Source organism: Natator depressus, chromosome 6 (genome assembly GCF_965152275.1).
Source record: "Natator depressus isolate rNatDep1 chromosome 6, rNatDep2.hap1, whole genome shotgun sequence".
Classification (NCBI taxonomy): Eukaryota; Metazoa; Chordata; order Testudines; family Cheloniidae; genus Natator; species Natator depressus.
In genome coordinates this window covers 13,981,299-14,008,209 of record NC_134239.1, presented here as the reverse complement: position 1 = coordinate 14,008,209, position 26,911 = coordinate 13,981,299, and the positions used below count along the sequence as shown (strand labels likewise).

At 60.1% G+C, this 26,911-nt stretch overlaps 1 protein-coding gene across 7 annotated transcripts; it reads right to left on the bottom strand.

Annotated features, from left to right (window-relative positions):
• TNKS1BP1 (tankyrase 1 binding protein 1) lies at window positions 1-25,497 on the bottom strand. Of its 7 annotated transcripts, none has more exons than XM_074954536.1 (13): window positions 24,892-24,981; window positions 21,409-21,569; window positions 17,907-18,057; window positions 16,586-17,363; window positions 15,342-15,414; window positions 12,073-13,629; window positions 8,883-10,912; window positions 4,323-4,626; window positions 3,497-3,644; window positions 2,945-3,081; window positions 1,778-1,944; window positions 1,468-1,577; window positions 1-475 (listed from the first exon to the last, which is right to left on the bottom strand). In XM_074954536.1, exons 3-12 carry the CDS (start codon window positions 18,007-18,009, stop codon window positions 1,481-1,483), a joined length of 5,394 nt encoding a protein of 1,797 aa, XP_074810637.1. In that variant the 5' UTR covers window positions 18,010-18,057; window positions 21,409-21,569; window positions 24,892-24,981; the 3' UTR covers window positions 1-475; window positions 1,468-1,480. The 7 variants fall into 7 exon arrangements, with proteins under 7 accessions (XP_074810637.1, XP_074810636.1, XP_074810640.1 ...); XM_074954535.1 differs by lacking the exon at window positions 24,892-24,981 and adding an exon at window positions 21,944-22,259; XM_074954539.1 differs by lacking the exon at window positions 21,409-21,569 and having other exon boundaries at window positions 24,892-25,497.
• Window positions 25,498-26,911: the final 1,414 nt, after the last annotated feature.

Genomic DNA, 26,911 nt, shown 5'->3' with positions numbered 1-26,911 from the left:
ACCCAAAATCATTTATTGTTTCGTCAAGTGGCATAGAAAAAGTAATCTGTTGCTCTTGGCTGGGAAAGTGTAGGATAGCAGCAGAGAGTGAGCCAACTCCTTAGCCCCAGGACTCCCCCTGCCCCCGACATAGTGGGGAAGGGTCAGGGCTGGGCCCTGTCACCAATTACAAAATAATAGAAGCTTTAGACCAGGTACATGGTATAAAGGGCAGAGCGGAGGAAGCAGCCAGCTTGCAGAGACGGGGACAGAGGGACCCGGCAGCTCGGGGAGAGAGCGAGTGTGATACAAAGTGCATAGATGTGCCTCCTCTGCCCCCACTTCCACCCCCAAACTGTGCTCCCAGGGGGCCAGCTGTGCACGGTGGGCGGGCGGGCGGGGGGGAGTCTCCCATCACTGCGCCGTCCCCTCTTCCACCCCGACGAGCCTCTTTGGAGAGTCAGCTGTCCCAGCCCCAGCAGCAGGAGAGAAAGGCCTGGAAGAGAGAGGAGAGACTGGCTCCCTGCAGCGTCACTGCCCCTCTGGAGGGAGCCTGGATAGCTGCAGCTTGTGTCATGTGCTCCACACTGTCAAGGGAGATTCTCCCTAGCCCAAGCAGTCCACGCCTGTTTCTGCAGCAGGATCTAAGTTTGAGTGGCATAAAGGCAACTGTATAGTGCCAAACAGGGCTCCCAGCCCTTCGTCACCAGGACGATGTTTTCCTGGGTAGACCCATTCGTGGATATTTGCGGAGGGGGAGGAATTCCCTGGCCAGATCCATCCCCCTGTCGGGAAACGATAGGGCTCCTGGCCCTTCTGGCAGGGGGGACAATTCCCAGTTGGATCTGCCCCGTCAGGAAGTGTTCCCCTGCTGTTCAGTGTGAATTTCCCCTTTCAACCGGCTTGGTTCCTGCCCTCCCCAGACAGGCTCAGAGCCATGCCCCAGAGGAAGGACTAGGTGCCAAGCACCACATTGTCCACCAGGTGGTGCAAGGAACCCTAAGAGCCGCTGGCCACACCAGTTTGCTGCACTCCAGCCTGAGTCACACATGGCTTATGGCTGGAATTCAGGAAGCAAGGGGTGAAGGATACCACCAGCCCGACCTGCCTGGAGTCAGCACAGCCCCCACCTGCTCTGCCCAGGGACGGGAAAGGGAAATCTCCCATAGGAGCACCCAGGGGGCCAGGGGCCAAGACCTTCCCCAAAAACCACGCCCTGCACCCATGTGTCTGAGATCTGAGGTACCAGAGCCCAGTCTGGGCTCCGGCTGCCCGATTTCCTGACAGCCCACTTGTACACGCGTTACACCCCTGGGTTTGGACCAAGTGTCCCTTGGCGGCATCACACCCATTTGCAAGAGGGATCGTGCATCACACCAGCCGGACGTGACTTTGCACAGAGCTCTGCTGGGTGTGCAGCATGTCGTGTGCAAACTGCCACAGTGGAAGTGCGACGCAGCTTTCGGTGCAGGCACACGGGGCCCTCACCTCAATGGGGCCGTCAGGATTTCTTCTTTTTCAGCTTCAGCGCTTGCAGCCAGTGGGGCGAGGTGGCATCTGACCTGGGGGGCGAGGAGGAGGCAGCGGCCATGGCAGAGCTGACAGGAAAAGGATAGAACTTCCTCACCCACCAGGGTCTACGCCCCCCGACAGCATCACATCTACACAGCCCCAACCCCCCAGGGTCTATGCACCCCCCCAATACCTGCAGACTCCCATTAACACCCCTAGGTGCATAGACACTTGCTGAAACCCACAAACCCAACCTCCCACCAGAGACACCCCCCCACACACTCACCCTGAGAATTTCTCTGGCTTGGGGGGCAGCACCAGGGGTTTCCCCCCCAAGCCGGGAATCTTGCAGGACTTGGAGCGCTGGACGTGGGGCTCCTTGGGAGGGGTTGGCTTGGCCTCCCCCAGCTGGGCCCCCTCTTCTGCAGAGCGGTTCCGGCCCCGCAGCTTGGCCTGTGGGGAGAGGAGGCGGGGAAGGTGTCTCAGACAGACACACAGATGCCCTGTCTCTGTCTGTACATCACCCCTCCACCCCCACCCCACAAACAGCACATCCCCCTGACTGTCCCCAATAGGGTTGCCAACTGTTTAATTACACAAACCCAAACACTCTTGCCCTGCCCTCTGCCCTGCCCCTTCTCTGAGGCCTTGCCCCCACCCCGAGACCCAGCCCTGCTCACTCCATCCCCCTTCCCTCCGTCGCTCGCTCTCCCCCACACTCACTCACTTTCACTGGGCTGAGGCGGAGGGGTTCAGAGTATGGGAGGGGGCTCTGGTCTGAGCCTGGGGCAGGGGGTTAGGGTGCAAGAGGGGGGACGGGCTGCAAGCTCTGGGAGGGAGCTTAGGTGCTGGAGGGGGCTCAGGGCTGGGGCAGGGAGTTGGGGTGCAGGAGGCGGGGAGAGGTACGGGCTCCGGCCAGATTGTACTTACCTCGGGCGGCTCCTGGTAAGCAGAGCAGCAGGGCTAAGGCTGGCTCCCTGCCTGCCCTGCCCCTGCGCCACTCCCAGAAGTGGCCAGTACGTCCCTGCAGCCCCTGGGAGGGGGACCAGGGGTCTCCGTGCACTGCCCCTGCCTGCCGGTGCTGCCTGCGCAGCTCCCATTGGCCGCAGTTTCTGGCTAATTGGACCTGTGGAGTAGGCGCTTGGGGCAGGGGCAGTGCGCAGAGTCCCCTGCCTCCTCCCCAGGAGCCGAGGGGACATGCTGGCCCAACCTATTCCCCCCACACTTCCCATCCTGCACCTCACCACCCAAAACCTCCTCCAGCACCCACCTCACCCCCCAGCCCCACTTCTCCTCTCAAGACCCCTCCTCCTCCCCCATGACCATTTCCAACACCCCCTTCCCACTCCCTCTCCTACTCAGCCAACATCCCACGGGCACTGGCTGCATCCCTGGTGGGCACCCCGGGTCATTCCCACCCCTCCTCCGGCCCGGGAGCCCTGGCAGGCACTACCTTGAGAGCTGAGGGGTTCAGGCCTGGGAAGAGTGGCACCTTCAACCCCTTGGCTGCCAGCGAGGGCCGTGTCCGCCGGCTCTGGGGCTCCTCTGCCGCCTCCTCATCTGAGGACACCCAGCGCGTCGCTCTGGGCTCTGAGGGGAGACACAGGTTCAGTGTCAGGCCACTCGGGGCCACACGTCAGCACCGCCACTGCATGGGGACACACGCCAATGCCACTGCAGCACATGTGCATTGGCGCCAGTGCCATGTGGGCTCACATGCCAACACACACGCTCCACCCGGGAGTGGGGCACCAACACCATGCCCCATAATACACCCCCCACCCACAATGATGTGCCACCCAGAAACACACGTAACCATCATGCCACATGGCAACATCCACCACGGCCACGCCAACACCCCTCCGACACAGGAACACACGCTAACAGCACGCCAAGAGCATGCAAGACAAACACCATGCCAACATCACGGCACACCACTGAACAGAAAGCCAGATCAACGCCAGGCTGGCCAGCGAGCCACAGCATGCCCCACGCCAGGTCCCACCTGTAGAGTCCCGGAACATCCAGTCGGCCACCTCCACCTCAGACAGTGCCAGGGTGCCTGCAGTGCGCGTGGCCGGCGCCCGGTGACCTCGCTTACGGCCCAGGTTGGCTCTGCTCCGGTAGATGGTGCTGTCAAGAACTTCCATGTCCTGTACATGTCCCATACATGCCCCGGGGGGGAGATTCTGATCAGTGCCCAGATGCGAGGGGAGAGCCCACAGGAGCACCATGCTGCCCACCAACCCCACAGCTGCTACGGCTACCGATCCAGGAGAGCCGCGGACCCATGCCGAGCCATAAGGGGAAAGCCCACGGGGGTGCCAGGCTGCCCCATCTGCCTTGGGACTCCAGCAGGGGCAATCCCAGTCAACCCCTCAGAGGGACCCAATCCCAGAGGCAACCCACAGGGAAGTGGGTATGGATGGATGTGCTCCCTCGGGGGCCCTGGTACATGATCAAGAGCCTATGTGACTCACTAAAGCCAATGAAGGGTTAGTCATCCAGCCCTGGACATTTCCAGTCAGGATCCCCCGCAGCATGGCGGTGGGGGATTCTCAACCCAGACATGGGGTCCCCCAGCTGGAGGGTCACCAGGGAGGGCATGGGGAGAGTTCCCTTCTGAAGGCAGCCCACCCTGCCCCCATGCCAGTCACCACCTGGTGTCCCCATCGGGCAGGGAAAAGTGGGGGATTGAGGTCACCTGCCCCCTACAGCCCCGGCTCCCAATGTGGACATGAGTGGTGGGGGAGGGAGGCCCATGTACCCAACCACAACCAGCACCAGGCCCAGGAGGGAGCAGAGGCTGCTGGGAAATCCCCCAGGGTCACCTCCAGGAAGGCGAAGTCCTCGCCTGGCGGGGAGGGCTGGCTCCCACAGCGCCCTGGCTGGCTCAGCCTCCTCGCGTCTATCGGCAGCCAGCCCCTGTCCGTGGTGTCCGATGGGCTGGGTGCGCCATCCCCTTCGGGCCGGGGCCCGCCATCCTCCTCTTGTGGCAAGGGAGGGGGGTGGGCGTCAGGACCAGGAGGCAGCCCCCTCTCCTCTCTGGGGCTCTTGCGCTGGGCGACTGCCTTGGCCAACATCTCTTCCAGAAGGGGGCTCGGGCCGGAGAGCTGGGGGCTGCTGGGGCCACTGCTGGGGGAGAGAACAGTGAGACCCTGCTCTCCCTGGTCCATGGAGCCTCCCACGCCCGAGTCCTCTGCTCCAGACCCCTCCCCCACACCCCTCCAAGCTTCCTCTGCTCCCCCCTCGCTGCGTGCGAAGTCCACATCTACAGTCCCCTCACCTGGCCTTATGGGGCATACAACAGATGGGGCTCCTCGCAGCTTGGCCTGGGCACCTGCCCAGGAGCTAGCCCAGGAAATGAGCGCAGCTCACCCCAATGTAGCACTAACTCTAGGGCCCAAACACTCCCTCCAAGAAGATCAAAATCATTATCCCCATGAGGAAACTGAGGCAAGGGACAGGGAGGCGACTTGCCCGGGGGTTCAATGGCAGAGCTGGGGATAGAACCCAGACACATTCTGATTCCTTTAACCTAGGTAGGGTAGGGCGGGAAGGTGTCCTGCCTGGGAGCAGCTGGCGGAGGCCTTCAGAGAGCCACAGGAGGGGTGCACAGCCTAGAGCAACAGGTGGGACAACAGAGCCAGGCCCCAGCACACGGCAGATCCTTGGCATCAGGGAAGGAACATGCCAGCCAGAGAGGAGGAGCCCAGTGCTGCCACTCTCACTCAGCAGGGTCTGGGGCTTGGGAAGAAGAGAATGGGAACCTGACAGGCTATCAGAGGCCAGTCAGCGGATGCAGAGTCTGGGGCTGATCAGCCCACTCCAGAGGTTGGGCAGAGGCAGTTTTTAAACACTGGATACTCCCAGCATCTGGCCCCGAATGCTGGGGAGCTCAACTGGGGCTTTGAGGGCAGTGGCTCTCTTTGTGTTTTGGAAGATCTTCCTCCAGGTCCTCTCCCTGTTCCAAGGAGGACAAATGGAGCATGTTAGTAGGGCGCTTGGACAGCACACTGATGGGCAGCCTGAGAGGAGGGCCGGCAGAGTGACGGATGCACAGACACAGGATAAAGGACACACGTGGTGCATCTCCAGCCTCAGCTACCCCAAAGGTGGGGGGCAGAAACACACTGCTCTTGGCGGTGCCTAGATGCCATGGCTCGGCTGTTAGTTCTGCAGGGCCCTGATCCTGGGCAGCGCCCCGCCACAACCCTGGAAGCGGTGCAAAGCCAGCTTAGCCAGCAGCCAGGACATTGAGTTCCAAGCCCCATGCAACAACTGACTGCTGGCTGGTTCCCATGATCTCCGACAACTGGACAGCTACTCCAGAACCAATTACATCATCCACCACCAACTGCAGCCTGAGTTCTTACGTGTCAGAGCCTTCCTGCAGAGCATGCAGACCAGAACACTGCTGAGAGTTCGGGGGGGAGGGTACCCTTCTGTGGATGCATCCCCTGTATCAGAAGCTAATGGGGAACCAGGACTGCTCCAGGGACTCCGGAGGGGGAAAGCCATGTGCCAGAAGCCCATAGGCTCCCAGGCCATGAAGGGGGTACTTAGCTGTTGTGGGACGCCAGCACATTTCCATCCAGCATGGACAGCCACCTGGAAACCCCAACCAGTGTTCCCTCTAATTTTTCCCATCCGTGTGCAGAATGTATTTTGTTATCTGCACTGATATGGAGGTGATGTGTGACACATCACCTTCATATTGGTGCACATAACAAAATTCATGTGGTGGGGGTGGGGCTGAGGGGTTCAGAGTTTGGGAGGAGGCTCAGGGCTGGGGCAGAGGGTCGGGGTTCAGGGGTGTGAGGACTCCGGCTGGGGATGCGGGCTCTGGGGTGGGGAAGGAGGCTCCGGGTGGGGATGAGGGATTTGGGGTGCAGGAGGGTGCTCCAGGGCTATGGCGGGGAGACAGGACTCGCCCCAGCTCTCTCTCTCCCCCCCCACCATGGCAGCTCCAGGGCTGGGGGAGAGAGGCGTCTCTCCCCACCATGGCAGCTCCAGGGCTGGGACGCAGGATAGGTACCCCTCCACAGGTCTGGGCCGGGGTTGGGTTCAGGGAGGGGCACCCCAGCTATGACAGGTCCAGGTCGGGTTGGGGGCTGGACTAGGTTGGGGCCAGGGGAGGGCTGCCTCTCCCCCAGACTGCAGAAGGTCCCTGGGCAGGTCCCTTGAGCGCCTGCGTGGTGCTAAATTGGCTGTTGTGCAGCTGTGCAGCATACAGGGAATGTGGATCCCAACCCCGGGATACTCCATACGGGCCAAGTGAAGCTGTCGGACCCCGTGGAGAAACATGATAGGGACACATTGCCTGAGAGCTGGGAAGGAATCTGAAGAACTAAGCCAGTGAACTAAAGGAGGCCGGTTGGGAACAGCTACTACACGGGAGGGGAGGGGGTGCTGATGAGGCTTTAAGGGGAGCGCCACGGCACATGAGATGTCTCCAAAGCAGCACAGCTCCCATACAGCGAGAGCTCCCCACTCTGCTCCAACGCCTTGGCTAAGCTCTCCTCCCTCTACCTGCTGGTGTTCTCCTCTGGGACTAGAGGCTGCTGCTGGCGATCAGCCCTCAGACAGCACCCAGTGGGGAAAAGCACAAAGTACACACAACAGCTGTCGGGGGAAGGGTTCTTGGCAAGGGACCCTCCCCCACAATTCTGGAACTTTCCCGTTCCATAGGCGTTAAGGCCAGAAGAGACCAATCAATCATCTAGCCCGACCTTCTGCATAACACAGCCAGTTACCCTTATCCTGAGCTCAGTAATTTGTGTTTGGCTCAATGTGTCTTCCAGGAGGGCAGCCAGGCTTCATCTGAAGACACCAAGGGATGGAAAAATCCACTACCTCCCTTGGCCATCTGTTCAAAATGTGGCCCTCCCTCCTAATCTGAATGTGTCATTTGATGAGGCTCAGGTGACTAGGATCCGGGAGATGACACAGGCCAGAGAACTGCCCCAACCACAGTGGCTTCCAATTTCCACAGTGGTTAATTATTTTGGGGGGGGCTCCTTTTTTTGGGGGGGGGAGCAATCAGACAGCTGAAAAGGGGCTCAAGTTCTCAGAAAGCACTGAGCACCTGGGAAGAAGGTCCCTTGAAGGCACTTCCAGTTGGGCTAGTGAGTTTGCTCAGTGGCTCTAATGGCTTAGACAAAAGACCCTGCACTGGAGGCTACTAAGAGTATGGGAGCAGAGGCAGGAGGGGAAGCGCTATCTCGGATTCGAAAACAGGAAGCGCTGCAAGAATGGACGGCCTGTTCTCCTAGCACAACGAAGCTAGTGGCAGAAAGTCCCGTGGGCCTGATGCACCATAGACTACACGCTGGACAAGGGAGGAGAAAATAGATGGGTAGCAACATTCACCAATGAGACGAAGCTACTGGATGGCCAAGGCCACCCACCGAGGCCAGGAAACCCAGCGACAGATGGAATTCAACAGACACAATCTAAGGTGTGTTGTAAGGAACAGCCTGCCCGCCTGGGCCAGGGGGCCTGCGTCTGGCCACCCCTGGTCGACTCTCAGGGCGAGCTAGAAAGGGGTTTTCTAGACCGGGCTGGGGGAGCTCAGCGGGAAGGGAGCTGGGCTTTGATTTAGGGGGCTGAACAGAGGTGGGCATACTCCTTTCAGCACAGAGATGGGAGGGAAATGTCTGGGCGCTGGAGCCCAGAGCAGGCAGAGGAGTGGTTCTCTGGGCAGACATCCTGCCTACGCTGAAGCATAAAACTGCCCTGAGACATAAGGATGGGCTAGCGCCTCCTGCCTGGGCAGCTGCCTCCAGGCCTGAATTAAACAGGCTGTGGGTGAACAGAGCTCCTGGCAGGGCCACGGGCAGCTCAAAGCCAAAGCCAGCTGAGCCAGCGAGAAAGGGGACGAAGATGCAAACGGGAATGTTCAAGTGGTCACAGCTGCTCTTTGACTCAAAGCCAAGGCGCCGAAGCAAGGAGGGTTACAGGAGAGGAAGGAGGAGGTCCACAGGTGGTGGGCGGAAAGCAACCCAGCTGCCCTGATCAAGCCAGCACGAGGAGGCGCATGACCACGCTGGGTGGCAGTCCACGGGAGGCGTCCCCAAGGAGAGGAGGTGTTAAGCAGTGGAACTCACTGCTGCAGAATGTTTGAGAGCAATGAGCTCAGCAGCAGGCATTGGCCATTTAGGCAAGCGCAGCAGTGCTGATCTCCACAATGGGAGTACTCTGTCTAAACAGCCCCACACTGGGATTGGGACGAGATCTCCCCCCTTCCCCTCTGCCCCACTGAAAACAGTGGCTTTTTGAGACCGGAACCCAGCCTAGGTGGGGCACCACCTGCTCTGATGAGCAGTGAAGGCCGGGATGGATCACCCTACACTTCAGCCCAACCTTCATGCACTCAGTGCAGCCCTCACCTGTCTCCATGCAGCTCCAAGCCAGTCATGGCTGTGGCATTGGTTTGTTTCCCACGTCCAATCCTGACCTCGCTGGCCCAGTCCATCTGCCCTGCTCCAGCCTCCCCGGTCTCAGCGGACCCCTCGTCCCCAGAGCCGAACTCATGGCTCCAATCAGTCTGTCTCGCACTGGCCTCTGCTGGGCCCACGCTCTCGAAGCCACGGGCTGTGGCTGGGCCTCCCGTGCCGAGGTCGCTGGCCCCATCTGGCTGCCCCACGCCAGGCTCTCTGGGTGTAACGAAGCCCTCCACCCCCAGACTGCTGGACGGATCCATGCTGCTCACGCTCAGTTCATTTGTCCAGTCCATCCATCCCCTGCTGGGCTCCTCAGGACTGATTGCCCCCAGGCCAACTGAGGGACCTGTGCCATGGAGTCCTAGATCTTGGGCCCAGTCAGAGTGTCCCACACCAGCCTCTCTGGGCTCATCCAGGTCCACAGTCCTGGTATGGCTAGCCCAGTCAGTCCGGCTCTCTCCAAGCTCTGCTGGGCCCAGGGTCCCGATGGCGCCAGATGGATCCAAAGCACTCAAGCCAAAGCCACCTGCCCGCTCAGTCCCAATGACACCGTACTGGCTTTCATGCTCAGCTGCTCCGATCCTGAAATCACTGACACAATCCCTCCTAGCAAAGAGAAACTTGCTCTCCTGCCAGTCGGTGCCGCTCCACCCTGGCTTCCTGGCACCAGGCTCTTGGGCTGAGCTGTCGGGGTCTCCAACACTAGAACCAAAGGCACTCTCCAGATCTGTATGGTGAATGCCATATTCACCAAGCCAAGCTGGCTTGTCAGGGCTGAACGCTCTGTCCTGCTGGGCATCATCACCAAACTTGCTTGTCCAATCTGGCTTGTCCTCCGGGGCAGTACTGCCAACATCGTATTCACAGGTCCACTCTCTACCCTGCCCACTGGTCTTGACACTGCACTCATGGGTCCAGTCTGGCTTCCCAGCACCAAACTCCTTATCCTGATGGTCCGTATCACTGAGACTGTATTCACGGGTCCAGTCTAGCTTGCTGGTACCAAACTCTCTATCCTGTTGGTCTGTATCTCCGACATCGTGCTCGTGGGTCCAGTCTGGCTTGCTGGTACCCAACTCTCTATCCGGCTGGTCAGTATCCGGGCCGTATATGTTGATCCAGTCTGGCTTGCTGGTACCAAACTCTCTATCCGGCTGGTTTGTATCACCACCACGATTGTAGGTCCAGTCTGGCTTGCTGGTGCCAAACCCTCTATCCTGCTGAGCTGTATCACCGACACCGTGCTCACGGGTCCAGTCTGACTTGCTGGTACCGTACTCTCTAGCCTGCTGGTCTGTATCACCGACACCGTGCTCATGGGTCCAGTCTGGCTTGCTGGTACCGTACTCTCTAGCCTGCTGGGCTGCATCACCGACACCGTGCTCACGGGTCCAATCTGGCTTGAGAATACCAAACTCTCTATCCTGTTGGTCAATATCACCGACACCAGGCTCATGGGTAGAGTCTGGCCTGCTGGTACCAAACTCTCTATCCTGCCGGGCTGTATCACCCACACTGTACTCAGGAGTCCAGTCTGGTTTGCTGGTACTGAACCTCTTGTCCTGCTGGGTGTTGTCCCCAATGCCGTAGGTGCTGGTCCAGTCCAGTTTCCTGGTACTGAACTCCCCATCCGAGCTGTCAGCACCACCAATGTTGTATTGGCTGCTCCAGTCTGGCTTGCCGGGGCTGAACTCCCCTTCCTGCCGGCAGCTGTCCCCGATGCCGTAGGCGTCAGGCCAGTTTCGGTGTCCCACGTTGGAATCACACAGCAGCTCTGTCTCTTTGTACACGCCACTCCAGTCCCGTGTGCCGGTGCCAAACTCCCGATCCTGCTCTGTCTCACCAGCTCTGTAACTGCCGGGCCATTCTGTCTTCCCTGTGCCAGTCTCGCTAGCCCAGCCAAACTCACCGGCCCGGTGGGCCCCTCTGATGCCAAACTCGCTGCACAGATCCTTCCGCGACCAACCAAGGAGATCCTGGGGGGGGGGGGGGAGGAGAATAGGGTTAAAAGAGGAAAGAGTCTGGGGGGAGGGGGATATGAGAGGATCAGCCTCTCCCTCCCAAACTGGCCAGGCTGTATGCGAGGCAGGCAGGATTCCAGGGGATCTGTCTCTTGGGGGCACATCCCCCACAGCTGCAGCACTGGGGTCCTGGGTTACCCTCCACTCCTGAGCATCACCCCTCCGCCCAGCAAGACAGGCAGGAGATTCATTCACCCTTCCTGAGGTCTCCGGTTCACTAGCCCCTCTGATCCTGCCCCAATGCCCTTTGCTGTCAGGGACCGCCCTTCTGCCACAGCACTTGGGAGGAGCGAGATCTCAATGGGCAGCCCCAGCCAATCTGAACTCCCCACCCAACCCAGCCCAGCGGAGCGGAGCGGCCACAGGAACAAGGTCTCCTGGGTCCCCCCACCCAGATGCTGCCAGAAGCACCATCTGTACTCACAGCCGGACAGGGGGTGCTCCATTCACTCACGTGCCGAGCACGCCCAGCCTCATCCCGCAGCTCCAAGTTAGCCAAGAGTCGCTCCAGGACAGACATCCAGCCAGCCTCCCTAGCCATGGCTGTGGCAGGCCACCCCATGCACCCCAAGAGGGATAGCCCAGGAGAGGCCAGCTCTATGGCTGCCTTCAACGGCTCTCCCTGTCCCAGCTCGCCCCAGCATGCTTCGCTCTGCCTCTGCCCAACCTGTCCGACTGCTCTGCACACTCCGCCAGCGGCCAATGCCCAGCCCTGCAGAACTGAGCCCAGTTTGCTCAGCGTAGAACACCCACCCCTCACCCCAGCAGGGATGGGCTGAGAAGGGGGCTTTCACCTCCCCCACATTTACCTGGGGAGAGCGCCCCCTGCTGGGCCTGGGGAGATGGCCCCCCCACCCACATACCCTCGGGAGATGCCCCCCCATATTCCCCAGATCCAGCAGGAGGTGCTCTACCCACAGTGAGACACCCCCCCACACTCACCCTGGGGAGATACCCCTCCCCCACACTCACCCTGGGGAGAGCACCTCCAGCTGGGCCTGGGGAGAGAGAGACACACACTGAGGAGACGAAGTCCTCCTCCCACCCCCCATCCCACCCCCACTGGTGCCAAGAGATCCCCCCTTCCCTCCCGCAGACGGTCACCCCTCCTTTACCTCTGGCCCTGCAGGGTCCCTGGGCTCAGGCGTGCCCTTTCTCTTGGTCTCATCTGCGCTGGGCGGGGGCGATGCCAGCAGCTCATCCAGCCAGCGTGCATTGGGATGTGGCTCAGAACCCGCCTTGCCTGGCCTCAGGCCCTCCTGGCAGCTCCCCACTGACGCCAAGTCGTCCTCCTGGCATCGGTCAGCACCAACTGGCCGGGGAGTGTCAGACAACAGGACTGGGGCGGCTTGCTCCTGGTCTGGCTCCGGCTCGGTCAGCCGCAGGGGGGCGCCTAGCAGTGGCCTGCCTTGCTCCTCCCAGATAGTGCCCAACTCATCCACCACTGCAGGGCCCTTCAGCTCGGCCACGGCTGCCTCCGTTTGTGTGACGGGGCCCCCAGGACATGTGGCCTCCAGGCCCCCCACCTCAGTCGCTCCCTGATCACATGGGGCCCCCATGGCACCATCCAGGCGGGCAGAACTCCCTGCAGCCTCGGCGTCCTGCCAATCCAGGGCAGCGCTGAGCTGCCTTGCCCTCTGCCCCTCAGAGCTGCTGCTTTCCTCAGACCCTTTGGGGCTGGGGGCCAGGCCCTCCCCATCCGAGTCCCCCTGCTCAGAGAGGCCGGAGTCATCTGCCTCTCTAACGGGGGACCTGGGGGGCTCCCACTCCACGGCCCGGGATGGGAACGCCCACTCAAATGACTGTGACAGGGTCCAGTTGGACTTACCCTCCAGGGGTGGCCCAGGGTGGGGGGGCCCTCCCCTGGGCAGGGCAGCCAGGGAGCCCCCCAGCACTCCCATTCCTAGCCCCTTGTCTGGCAGCTGCACCACCCCATCTGAGGAGTGCTGTAGCCCCAGCTGTGGGCACTGGAAGTCCTTGTCTGCTGGCGCAGGCCCTGTGAATGGCTCCGCATCATTGGAGAGTGAAGGGGAGCCCCGCTCAGGAGATGGGGGGCTGTATGGGGACATTGGGGACTCAGTGGGTCCATCGGGGGACCCCGGAGACCAAGAGACTCTGGTGGGGAGCTTCGGACACAGATTGGGGGTGTCTGGGGATGAAACAGGAGCTTTGGGGGCCCCTGGGGAGTGAGTGATTCTGCGGGGCAGCTCAGCAGGGACGCCTGGGGCCAGGGCCCGCCCTGCAGGGGGGCTACGGGGGAGCTCTGCGGGGGCATCCGGAGTGCCTGGTGCCATGCCTGCAGGGAGGCCGGAGGGGGGTTGGGACCCCTCACCAGGAGCCTCCAGAGACGCCAGGGAGCAGGAGATTCTGTGGCAGGGCTCAGCTGGAGCATCAGGGGCCGGGACTAGACCTATGGGGAACTTAGCCAGAGACTCAGGGGTGCCTGGGAAGCCGGGCCCAACACTGGTTGGGAGTTCAGTGTGGGCAGGGGGCGAGCCCAGGGCGGGGAGCTCGGCGGGCACAGCAGGGGACCCCAGGGCTGAGGCAGGATGCTCGGCAGGGAGGTAGGGGGCCCCTGGGGCCAGGGCAAGGCCAGCAGAGTTGCCAGGGGCCACCCTGAGCGGGAGCTCAGCAGGAGCCACGGGGATGGGACAGGTCCGGGCCGAGGAGAACTGTGAGAAGAACGGGAGATCATTATCCATGCACCCCCCCAGATCGATGGGGCTCCCCCCAAGATGGCTCCCAACTACCACTGCCCAGAGCTTCCATCACCAGCGCCTGGAGCTTCCCCCCTCATCTGCCAGATGGCCCCTGACCCCCAGTACTTCCCCCCACCCCAGCGCCCGGGGCTCCCCCACATCCCCTGGATGGTCCATGACTCCCATCACCAAGAGCTTCCCCCCACCAGTGCCCAGGGCTGTGCCCCATCCCCTAGACAGCTCCCAACCTCCAGCTCCCAGGGCTTCCTCCCCCCCTGGCCCCCAGCATCTGGGGCTCCCCCTGCCGGATGGCCCCCCAACCCCCAGGACTACCCCCCCCACACACACACACACACACATTGCTTTCCCCCCAACCCACACCGCCTGAGGCTTCCCCCTATCCCTCAGACAGCCCCTGACCTCCACCACCCAGGAATCACCCTTGGATGCCCCCTGACTTCCGCTGCCCGGGTCCCCACCAGAGTGTCCCTTCCCCATGGGGAGTGTCTCACTGGAGGTATTAAGATGTTTCCCATGTGACTCAGCCCAGCTGGATCCCAATCTCCTTTGGGGGTGCTGCTGCCTAGCTCTGTCCCACCCTTCGGGCTCAGGCGACCCCTCCAGCCTGGCTCCTGTCCCACACCCAGCTCCCTAGCTTAGCCTCAGCTGCAGCTTCCCATGATCTAGGGTGCCCGCCCCTTCCCCACTGCGAGGAGCCCCATGGCAGGGAGATGAAGGCAGAGAGGAGGAGGAGGAGAAAGAAGGAAGCAGGAGGAATCAAGCCATATGGCTGCAGAGTGGCATTCAGGGCTTTGGAGACCCCCAGCCCCAGGGCAGGAGGGTCAGATGCCCCCTCCCCCACCAGGGAGAAGGGAAGGGGGCCCCAGTGTCAGTTCCCCACTCCGCCCCCACCAGGAAAAGGGAGTTAATGGTTATCCTCTTCCTGGCTATCTCCCAGGAATCCTGAGAGGAGTGGCGGGGGGGGGGGGGCCCTCTCCACCCTCCCTGCCTAGGAGTTTGGCCAAGGGCCCAGTGGGGCTGGGAACCGCCCGCCTGCCGCATACCTGCCAGGTCAGCGAGCCCAACACGGTGAGTCAGGGCTGCTCCCTCCTGGGCGCAGGCATCCAGGCTGAGAGTGAGCGCCGGGTTCCCAGTCCCCTGGGCCAACCACCCAGGGCTGCTGCCACGGGGGGAAGCACCCCCCTCAGGAGATCCTGATTATATTGGCTGGCCTGGTCTCGTGTGTCCACCCCGCTCCCCAGGGCTGGGCGAGATAAAACAGCATTGGCCTAGGAGCCTATGGGTGGAGGACCCATGGTGCCATGCAGTACACCTGGGTTCTTGATCACTCCCTTTCCATGCCTGGGTGAGGTTCAATAGGCCCAGGGACCCATGGTGCCATGCAGGATGCCTGGGTTCTTGATCACTCCCTTCCCATGCATGGGGGAGGTTCCATGTGCCAAGGACTCAACAAGTGGGGGACCCATGGTGCCATGCAGGACACTTGAGTTCCTATGGCCTCACCTCCCGGGAGAGCTGCAGGAGCTGGTGCCCTAGGGCTGGCAGAGGAGGGAGAGGAGACACGCACCCCAGAGAGAGGGAGCCCAGGAGGAGACAGGAGAGCCCGGAAGGAGAGCACTGAGCAGAGCAGCCGCCACGCTGGAGGGGGCGAGCCGAGAACTCACACCAGGGGGGAACGGCGGCTTTCTGCGTCCGGACTGGTCCCCGTTGCAGCTGGCGCTGGCCGGGGAGGAGCCACTGAGAGAGAGAAAACATGGAGAAATGGGGGGTTAGTCTCCAGAACAAGGAATATTTTAGTCAGCAGGATGGAGGCAGCATGGCTTAGCAGGTAGGGCACTGGACTCGGGAGGTCTATTTGCAGTTCTGCTGCTGAGTGCCTTGGATATCCCTTCCCTGTGCCTCAGTTTTCCCATGTGTAAAATGGGGATAATGATACTGACCTCCTTGGGAAAGTGCTTTGAGATCTATGGATTTAAAGCTCTCCAGAAGAGCTCGATACTATTATCTTCACCAGGATCCACCCTGTCCTCTCTAACTCCACAGTTGCATCCTATTCAACTCCCACCTCCATTGATGGCCCCTTCTCCTCTCTACTAAGAGCCCCTCACCCTCACATCCGAGGCCAGTCAGAACCTCACCACCTGCCCACAGCTGATCTTCTCCCATCCTCTCCCACACCAGCCACCCAGTGTCCCCTGCACCAGGATCATGCTCCAGGTCCACTCTCCTCTTCCAAACATTTCTCCAGGGTTCCTTCCTACCCGGCACTCTCGCCACATACCTCCATGTTGTGTGTCTCAGACTGCCAGCTTTCAGGGAATGGGAACATCTCCCAGGCCTCATCTACTGTCAACTCACCTTGGTTTAATTAAACCAAGCGCACAGTCCTGACATGTGGACCCTTACTGAGCAGCTTATTTCAGTTTAGCTTAACCGCATTCCTAACCAACTCAAAATAAACCAAGGCCTCGTGGACATGTTACAATTATCTAATATCCACTCCCTCTGGGAATCGTGCCAAGTTTGTGACCTCAGCCACATCCTGTGGCAAGGAGTTCCACAGGCTAACTCTGTATTAAGTGTTAAGTTCTTGTCCATATGCAGAGCTGCACTCATCTAACTACAGGGTTGATTTTATACAGGTGTCAAAGAGCTGTTTGGATGCCTCTAGGATTCTCCTCTACATCCAGGAAGCATCATGTAACAATCCCCTTTCTGGCTTCCTCTCCGCTTCCCTGGGGGGAAGATCTGGCACCAGATCCTAGCGCCTTTGCCAGATTCTTACCCATAATGTAGTGCAGCACACCTTGCCCACTCCTCCTCCACACACACCCCTCCCAGCACAGAACAGACAAGGCTTTTAACCACAATGTCCTGCATGCCCCACCTCTGCACATCAGCCCCTCACCTTTCCCTGGAGGCTGAGCCAGGGTGTCTCTCTGCTTCTCCGTCTGAGGGCTCTGGCGGGCGTTCTCCAATGGGACTCGGGCTTCCTTCCCTCTTCATCCTGCCAGCGACCGGCTTGTCCCCACAGGACGCTCTGCTCTCCTGTGCTTCGGGGGGCCCAGATACCCAGGAGGCCTCAAAGCGGGGGGCGATGGCATCACCTTCCCCTCCCTCAGCACTAGGCTGTCTCCGAAAGGCGGCATAGCCTTTGGGCCCGAAGCGGGAGCTGCCATCAGGGCTGAAGATTGAGCGCGGGCCCCAGGCCGGGTCAGGACTGCCCGATCCCTCTTTGCAGGGGCGCTCCATCTTGGCCAAGATCTCTTCCACTGTGGTGCCGGGGAAGCGCTCCCGCTTGGCCGCCACTGGCACCGGCTTCACTTTGAACGGGGCAGTGCCCTTGAGGACTCCTAGGGGCCCCTCATCAGGGAGTGTCACAGGAGCAAGCGATCTCTCTCCCGTGGGACAGAGTGGGGCTCTCGCTGCAGGTGGCGGTGCCCCCTTCCCATTGGAGGTCTCCCCCGGGGGGCTCTTGAGGCCGAAAGACAGGCGTTTAAGGGTGGTGCTGCTGCCACCGTATGGCTTGGGACCCGCCAGCAGGTTGATCTTCTCGGCAGAGGGGAACTCGAGGCGGGGAGGCCGCGACCCAGGGGACGGTGGCGGGGTGCAGGGCTTGGCAGGTACAGCCGGTTTGGGCAGCATGCGGGGTTTGGGCCCAACTGGCGGCTTCAGGCGAGTGTCACCTGGGGCAGGGGGAGAGAAAGAGCTTCTCTCAGAGCCCAGCCACAGAGCAGTCACTGCCCTGGCCAGCCCCTCAGCAGGGGCAACCCAGACAGCCCAAGCAACCCCACCCCCGCAGACTAGCCATTCCGGGGTGGACATGGCTCTCCAGGGTCTGCGCTGACAGATGCTCAGTGCTGGGGGGTTGTGGTGGTTGCAACAGTCTGAGAACTCAAATTTGTCTCACAGATGGACCCCTGAAAAGCATGGCCCTGTGTCCCACCTCCCACCCCCAGAGTCAGCCTGGGGCAGGATCGGAGCAGATGTCCCCAGAGGGGAAAGGTTCCGTGTCCCACCTCCCATCCTCAGAGTCAGCCTGGGGCAGGATCGGAGCTGATGGCCCCAGAGGGAAAAGGTTCTGTGTCCCACTCCACACCCCCAGGCATTTTCTGAACTCCGTGATGCTCCTCATTCCCCTGTGCCCATCACTCAAATGAGCTGCTCCCCAGCTCTGTTATTCTCCATCCCAGCCCCCCTCTACTCTTCCCTTACCCACCAGCACGTACCTGTCTCAGGGCTGCCTGCCGGCTGCCCACCTCTGGCCCCCATGCTGCCATTGGAGGTAGGGCAGGGAGGTGGGGGACGCAGGGGGTGTGTCTGGGAGGCCATGGTGGCACCTGGGCTGAGGCTCGATGAACTCGGTGCACGCGTCAGCCCCTAGGCGAGAGATGGTAGATCAGGGCTGTCTGGGAAAGGAGCAGTCAGATTCGGTCCTCCCCACCCCCACCCCCACCCCAGCTCCCAGCCATGGCCTGATTTTCCAGCATGCCCCTCAGCTCCAGCTGCAGCCCCCTCCTTGCTGCTCCTGTGAAAGCCCCACATGGCCCCCATCAGCCCCCGCCTCCCTCTGGTCACATCATGCTGTCACTTCCCGAGGATGCCCCCTAGCCACGCAGGGCATTGTACCACCCCTCCACCACAGGTCCCACATCTCACTGCACAGCCCCAGCTGCACCTCAACCTCCACTGCTCTGCACCCCATGTACAGCTGGCAAACAAAGTCCCCTACCCCAACTTCCACCCTGCCCCCCCCACAGTGCCGACCCCTGCACTCCTCCCACAGTGCCAGACCCTTGCCTCCCCTCAGTGCCCCCATGCACAGTATCAACTCCCCACCCCACCCCCACACATGGTGCCAAACACCCACCCCGCCTTATTCAATGCCAACCCCCACCCCCACACACAGTGACAGACCCCTGCCTCCCCTCAGCCCCCTATGCACATCACCAACTTCCCACTCCTACCCCCCACACAGTGCCAACCCCCTGCTCCTCCCTACGCAGTTCCAACCTCCCATGTCCTTACAGTGCCAGATCCCTGCCTCCCCTCAGCACCCCCATACACAGCACCAACTCCCCACCCCTACCACCACATATGGAGCCAACACCCTCCACAGTGCCAGTCCCCCGGCCCACACCCCCAGCCCTCCCCACACATGCCAAGCCCCTGTACATAGTGCCAGTCCCCCTGCCCCACCCAGCCCTCTGCACACAGTTCCAACCCCTCACTCCCCCACAAACGCCCCAAGCCCTGTCCCATTCACAGCGCTGACTCCCCACCCACACAGTGCCAACTCCCGGTGCCAACCTGGCCCCCAACTCTCTGCCCGCCCCCGCACGCACGGTGCCCACACCCCTCTGGGTCAAGCGTGGTTCAGCACCAGCTGGACTCTCCTGGGCCGGCCGCCGGGAGCCTGGCTCACCTTCCCGGCAGCTGCCTCATCGTAGGCCGGGCTGGGGTGCACAAGCTCCCGTGACTCAGGCTGCAGGGACGAGAAAAACCAGCTCGCTCCGAGGGCCTGACTCCGAGCCCGCCCCTTCCAGCCCCAGCCCCAGCCCCGCCTCCCTCCCCTTCACCCCTCCTCCTGCCCCACTCCCCCTCTCCTCACCCTCCCCAGCCCCGCCTCCCTTCCCCCAGCCCCTCCCCTTCACCCCTCCTCCTGACTCATTCCGCATCTCCTCTCCCCCCAGCCCTACCCCACTTCCCCCAGCCCTTCACCACTCCCCCTGCCTCACTCCCCCTCTTCTCTCCCCCAGCCCCACCCCCTAACCCGTCCCACTCCCCCCAGCCCCGCCTCCCTTACCCCGCCCACTCCTGCTCCGCTCCACTCCCCTTCTCTTCTGCCTCCCTTCCCCCTCCCCTCCACCACTCCTGCTGCCCTATCCCCCCTCTTCTCCAGCACCACCCGCTTCCCCCATTCCGTCTCCTAACCCGCCCCTCACCCCCAGTCACAGTCTCCCCATCCCGGCGCAGTGGGAACCGATCTCCGCCCCTCCCCGGGGAGCTGGCGTCACAGCTGCCCCAGCCAAGTCGGGCGGGGCGGGCACATCTGGAAGCCATCGGGTTTCTCTCCCCACTTCCCCCCCACCCAATTTCCCAGCCTCCTGGCGCGGCGCTGGGATCCGAGGCGGCCCAGCTACGCCGCGGCGGCCGGCTCCTGCCTGAATCTGCGCAGCGAGCCAGAGCCGGAGCAGGGAGAGGAAGGGGTGGCGGTCCCATGCCGACCCCACACGGGCTTCTAAGAGACAGGGCGGCGCACGAATCGCGGGGTGCTGGGAGGGCGGGGCAGGAGGGAATTGGCGGGGGCTGCGGGGCAGAACAAGCATCAGGGAAGACTAGGCATGCGGAAGTTGCTTTCCCTCCTGCCAATACCCCCCATCACACCATGCCCCCTCCCGAAACCCTGCCTTCTCCTACTGTGCCAACCCACTCCACATAGCATCCACCCTCTGCCTCCTCCCTATGCCAATACTCCCCACATCCTACCTCCCCCTGGGCCAATACCCCTTATAGCCCATCCACACCACACCCCCTCCCCACACCCTGCCTTCCCTCCACTGTGCCAGTACCCCCACACACACATTTCCTCACTGCCTCCCCCACACTCTGCCTCCCCATGCTAATACCCCCCCCATGTCCCATCCACACATAGCCCCCTTCTCCACACCCTGCCTCCCCCCATATCAATACCCCCTTCCCACTCCTCCCTCTTCCTCATGCCCACTCCTCTTGTGCCCCCTGACCCTCTCCTGCTTCTTCCCAACACTGCTGCAGCCTCCTGCCCATGCCCCTTGCCTTCCTCCCGCACCAGGCCCTGGCATCAGCAGACCTTCCAGCTGAGTGAGGATTCCTAGCGCTATCACCATTTGCCAGCAGTCAGCGCCCCTCCCTTACCTCCTGAGCTCTGCTCTGAGACCCTGCACAGTGCTCTCCCTTCAGTGGATAACAGATCCCAGCTTGTGCCAATCCCTGGGCAAGCCAGACTGCACAGAGGCAGGATCTGAATATCTCTGGCTCTCCTGCCTGCTGCAGGGCGAGTGGTTCAGTGGGCAGGGGCTGGGGGAGGCAAGGATGGTCATGGAGGGACACTCCTCTGGTGATCTGTGCCCCCAACCTGCCTCTCCCACTCCTGGGGAATCCTCCTGCACCCCAAAAGTGACATACCCCCAACACCATTGCAGACAACCACACAGCTCAGGCCAGGCCCCCATGGGCTCTGCAGATAACTGAACCATTTACACAGCAATTCAATTACAGCACGGGTGGTCCACAGGCGAGGAATCAAGTGGAAGAGGATTTAAAAGTGGTTCAGGCCCCAGGGAGAATTAAGCTGCTTACAGATGAGTCCTGGGAGGAAGGCAAGTCTCAGGGGCCACCACAGGAGAAGGCTCATGGAGGAGGTCAAGTAGGGATACAAGAGCCGGCTATAGGGTTCATGGGATAGAGTCATAGAACTTAGAAGGGTCTACAGTGATCATCTGTATGTAACACGGGCCATAGGACTTCCCTGACCAACTAGAGCAGAGCTTTTAGGAAAACATCCCCTCTTGTTTGAAATCTTGCCAGTACTAGAGAATCCATCACAAGGCTTGGTAAGTTGGTCCAATGGTTAATTCCCCTTACTGTTAAAAATGTCCACCTTATTTCCAGTCTGAATTTGTCTAGCTTCAGCCTTGGCTCATTAGACCTTTTTCTGCTAGACTGAAGAGCCAGTCATCAAATACTTACTAAAAGACCAGGTTGCTCCACAGAGGGGGTTGAGAACAGGACCAACCACGTAGACCGTGTCTACAGCCAATCATGGACCCAAAGAAGATGTCCAAGGACACGGGAGTCGTGGTTTGGGTTCTGCATAGGTGCAAGAAGGTGGATGGCAGCTTCTGGCTACACTGGGACATGGAGAAGGGAAACAAATCATCAAGGTGAGAGGAGATCCCTGCGGGACGAGCCTCAATAAAGATAGAGTCCACGGGCAGAGTAGCAAGCAAAGGAGACTTCGGCCATGTCTACACTATGGGCATTACAGCAGACCAGCTAAGGTGCTATAGCTATGCTGCTGTAATGCTGTAGCGTAGACACACGCTACAGCGGCGGACAGAGGTTTTCCATCCATGTATCAACACCACCTCCCTGAGTGACAGTAGCTAGGCTGATAGAAGCATTCGTCTATCCACCTAGCCGCAACTACACATGGATTATTCACTCCTTGGAGTGCAGAAAATGTGTCAGCCTAAAGCTAGATCTACATACACTACACACTTACTTCGGTATAACTATGTCACTCAGGGGTGTGGAAAATCTAACCCTCAGTTTAGGGAGCGCTGTGTTGGCGGGAAATCTTCTCTTGCCAACGTAGCTACTGACCTCTCTCCCGTCAGCTTAGAGCATCTTCACTGCAAGCACTACAGCGGTGCTGATGCAAGTTTCTAGTGTAGATTTTAAGTGGAGACCAGGCCTGGGGACAGAGGACAGTTCAGACAGAAGGAGGCCAAGGTTACTGACAGAGGGTAAGCTGAAGCAGGGGAGGGAATACCCAAGAGTGCCAGGCCTCTGACGTGGGTCTTCCCATGGGACACCTCCATGTTCATATTGGAAACGTTCAAACCAGGCCAGGAACTATCTTAGGACAGGCAGAGGGAGTGAGCAGGAAGGAGTCCAAAGCTACATGCAGCTAGTCATGGTCACAGCTAACAGTGGTGCACAGGAGACCAAGGGTTTGTCTGCACTACAAAATTAGGTCAACTTCAGTTAGGTTGACCTACAGCCAACACAGCAATTAAATTAGCTGTTGGTGTCCACACTGCTCTCCTTCTGCCAGTGGTGCACATTCTCATCAGGAGCGCTTGCACCAACTGAAGTGGTTCATTGTGGGGCAATGACAGCCACACAGGGCTCACAAAATGTGAAATAATAGCAGCTGTGAAACTGACAAAAATGTCAGTTTCACTGCTGGTTGGCTCCCTGCTGTGAAATTGAGCCCCAGGTCAGGGGGCAGTTCCAGCTGTGTGCCCTATGCCCGACTGACAGCTCAGGCTGTCAGCACTGGGAAGAGGGGGAGGGAGACTCCAGCTGTCAGCTGACATCTGGGGCTGATAGCCAACGGGCAACCTAAGTAACGCAGCATCTATACAGACACTGCATCACCCTAAGCACTCCTCCTCCACCACAGGTGGATTTATTAAGTCAGTGTAGTGGGGAACTTACATCGGCAGGAGCCCCACTGTAGTGTAGACACTGACAGAGTTAGGTTGACCTAACTGTGGTACAGACCAGGCCCACGCCTGGGGAGGCAAAGTGAAAAGAGCAAGAGGGCCAAGCCCTGTGTGGCTCCAGGGATCAGCACAGTGCAATGGACAGGACCAAGCCCTTGCTCGCAGGGACTCTGGCACCTGCAGAGCTAGGGGCCAGCCCAGCTGACCAGGCACTCGGATCCAGGAGGGTGAAAGGCAAAACTGAGCCTTCACCTTCCCCCTCCAGCAGGAAGGAGAAGCCTATTAGCTACTTTGCGGAGAGTGGCTGTGAGCTGTTGTAGCCAGAGGGAAACCAGCCCAGGCTGCTGCAGGAGGGAGAGGAAGGGTGGCAGGGAGCCGTGCAGATGGAGAGCGCTGGTGAGGAGAAGGTGTTCAGCAGCTGGGGTGGGGAGGCTGGGATCAAGATGTTGGACAAATACGGCCAGGCAGGGGTGGAGGCAGCAGGGCGTGTCCAGCTGTAGGCAGGCAGGAGGTGGATGCAGGGAGGGGTGGTCAGGAAAGAATGCGTTGCTGATGAGAGCACAGGTTGGACTTCAAATGGGAGGGTTGGGGGGGGGGGGTGCACTCCTGACAGAAACCTGGGGCCAAGTGGCTGAGGGTGGCACTGTGAGCCCTGTCTGACCAGACTGGGTCCTCCCAGAGACACAGACACACAACCCTTTGCAGGCAACTCTATGAGCTGGTCCAGGGCCTGGCTCTGGCAAGGGCCCAGAGGGCATGGCCAACCGATGGGAAGAGCTGTGGAGGAGATACAGGTTGAATCCTCCAGGGCAGGCCGAGGCCAGAGAGTGGGCGCTGGGAACAGCCCCAGGGTGTGGCTGAGGCCAGGGCCAGCTCTAGGCACCAGCAAAACAAGCAGGTGCTTGGGGTGGCACATTTCTAGGGGTGGCATTCTGGCGCTGGCTATGCCACCCCAGGAATGTGCCCCTGCCGCCCCAGCTCGCCTCCGCTCCACCTCCGCCTGCTCCCCTGAGCGCGCTGCTGCCGCTCCGCTTCTCCCCGTCCCTCCCCGGCTTGCCGCACGCGAAACAGCTGTTTGGCGCAGCAAGCCTGGGCGAGAGGGTGGAGAAGCTGAGTGGCGGCGTGCTTGGGGGAGGCGGCGGTGGTGGAGCGGAGGTGAGCTGGGGCAGGGAGAAGGTCCTCTACCCCCCCGTTACTTCCTGCACTTCCGCATTTCCCCCCGCACCCTCGCTCACCTCCGCTCCGCCTGCTCCCCTGAACGCGCTGCCTCTCCCTCGCCTGAGAGGGAGGGGGAAGCGGAGCGGCAGCGTGTTCAGGGGAGCAGGCGGGCGGAGCGGAGGTGAGCTAGGGCGGGGGGGGGGAGCTGCAGGAGGCAATGGCGGCGGGGGGGGGGGGAAATGCGGCACGCTCAGGAGAGGAGGCGGGGCCGGGGATTTGGGGAAAGGGTTGGGAAGGGGCGGAGTTGGGGCAGAGCCTGGGACAGGGAGGGGGGCATAAAAAAAAGCAGGGGCGGCCAAAAAATTTTTTGCTTGGGGCAGCAAAAATCCTAGAGCCGGCCCTGGCTGAGGACCAGTGATGCTAGCGAGAGGCACCCTGGGACACTGTACTGAGACCCCCAGTGACACATGGGGCTGAGTGACACACTGTGTCTGGCCACCCTGGCATCCATAGCCTGCCCTTCCCCTCCATCACCCCGTCTCTGCTGCCATGCCCCCCACCGCCCAAGTTGTTATACTCGGGAAAGTTTGTGACTTTCCTGCTCCTACCCATGTCCCTGGGGCCTTGTCCCTTCCAAAGCCTCAAAACCCCATACCCCCTTTCCCACCACCTGCAGCCAACAAACACCCACCCCTCAACCTGGGACCCCAATCACCCATACACACCCCACTCCTGTTCTCACCCTCAACCCCACGCACACCCCATCCTGGGGACCCCCAGTCACACCACACACTCCTCCTTCCAGATACTCTCAACACAGACACCGGCGTCCCCTACCTACCCGGATCCCGGCAGCTCCTCACCGGCCTCCGCGCCGCACTCGGAGTCAGCACCGCCCCGACCCCTCTGCGGCATATTCATGAGAAGCAAAACAAGGGCAGGGCGGCTCCGCCCTCTGTTGCATATTCATGAGCTATGCAAATAACTCCACCCTGGGTACGTCTCTCTCACGTGTGATCTTGCTGAAGGCATCATCCAACAGGCAGGGTGAGCCATAGAGGGCGGAGCTAGAGGGGCCCCTCTCCTGCCCCACAGGTGGGCTGCATCCTCCCCAGCTGTTACTGGAGTACCTGTCTCTCCACTCCTAGCTATCATTAGGGCATGACCCCTTCATCCCTACCACCACAGCCTGGAATGTCCCTGGGGCCTCTGCCAGCTGGAGAGCCAGGACCCCACTGGCACTAATCCCTAGGTGGGGGAGGGATCTCTTCCCCAGCTCGTGTGTGTGTATTCACCCTAGCTGGTATCTAGGGTGATCACAACAGGGAACTCCATGCCTGCCAGCTGCAGAGGGCTGCCTACTAGCCCCCACCATTCTCAGCCTGAGCCCCCATAGGTTGGTACCAGATGTCCTGCACCCAGAGAGCCAGTGCCCCCTAATAAATAGAATCACTGCAGTCCTTGATGCCCAGCTCCAGAGACATCTTAACTATTCACCCATCCTTGTCCCCTAGCTCCCCTAAAGCCTGCTCCTCTGTCCTCCCCCCTAATAAAGGCTCCTTGGTGTAAGAGTGACATGAACTTTAATGCTGGAGGGGCAAGGCCAGAGTCCCCTCTCCGGATACACTCATGCCCACCTTGCTCAGTTTGTGAAAGCCTGTTCGTTAATTAGCATCTCTTGGGAAACCACCAGCAAGGAGGACAGGTCGGGGCGATAGCTCAGGGAGAGGACATTTGTCTGCATTGTGCTAGACTTAAAACCCTCAATTTGTTTCACCCCCATTCAGACATGTCAAGTGTCGCTCACTGGGTGTGAGACTCACGCTTTAGCATGCTGTCTCACTCTCACATTCCTAAGCTTCTCTCATTTTGAGTAAATAGACAAAGATTTAAAATATTTTTACTTGGGCCCAGCAAGAGACAATACATCCAGGGCTTAGGGCTTGGAAAGCCGCTTTCTAAGCTTGTGTACTGTGGTGACCATGGAGACTACAGGCTCGATCTGTAGGAGAGGCTGGGGGGGGGGGGGGGGGGAAATACCTGATGGTCAAGAAATTATGGGTTTGCCAAAAAACAAGCAGGACTTGATTGAAAGTTTGCAGGTTCTGCAAAATAACAGTTCAAAATTTAAACCACACTGGCCAAATTCATGTCCTCCAGGCTCTCCAACCATCTAGGGTTTTATTTCAACCAGCTAATAATTATTAAAATCCACTGCTTTACATTGCATAGAGACTTCTGAAGTGCCCTAGACTTTAGTATGAATTAGGACATTTAAGTGTTTCATATGCAATATTAATCAGGGTACACTTTAAAACAAACTATTAAGTGCTGGTTACATTAAAATCCTGGACTGTTGGGTGGCACCAAGGACCAAAGGTGAGAGCCCCTGTCTTAAGCAATGACCTAACACATCACCTGGAAAATCTCTTTGGGCCTATAAATCTCACTCTTAAGAACAGCCAACCCTTGGAATCTCTGCACCACATTGCCCCTGCCAGGCAGCCACCCCTCATAAGACCAACCAGTCTCATCATGGCAGCTGCTTACATTGCCCAGCACCCAGGGAAAAACAGGCCCCTAATTACAGCTGTGGTAGGATTGCAGGATGAGCACAGGAAGGGCAGAGGCTCTTGTACCCACTCCATGCTATAGCCTTGTGTGATGGGAGAGATGAAAAGGGGAAGCCCCCGGGGAACAGAGAGAGGCTCCACAGTCCTGTGGGCTGTAAGGCTTTGGTCTGATTTTGGTTGTTGGGTTTAGGGTGCAGGTGTTGGGTGGCTGTAACATCCAGGTGGGCAGATGTGCCTGCTGGTTTTAAACTCCACACCATTGCTGGACCCGTGCTCTAGCATAGTACA

What these genes read in the sequence shown, in the direction of transcription:
- TNKS1BP1 (XM_074954539.1), bottom strand. Translation starts at nt 18,009, where the DNA reads ATGGCCTCCCAGACACACCCCCTGCGTCCCCCACCTCCCTGCCCTACC. An exon ending in GGCAGGCAGCCCTGAGACAG is followed by an intron (nt 17,364 to 17,906) that starts GTACGTGCTGGT and finishes CCCCTGCCCCAG; the next exon opens with GTGACACTCGCCTGAAGCCG. An exon ending in TGAACCCCTCAGCTCTCAAG is followed by an intron (nt 1,945 to 2,944) that starts GTAGTGCCTGCC and finishes CTCTCCCCACAG; the next exon opens with GCCAAGCTGCGGGGCCGGAA.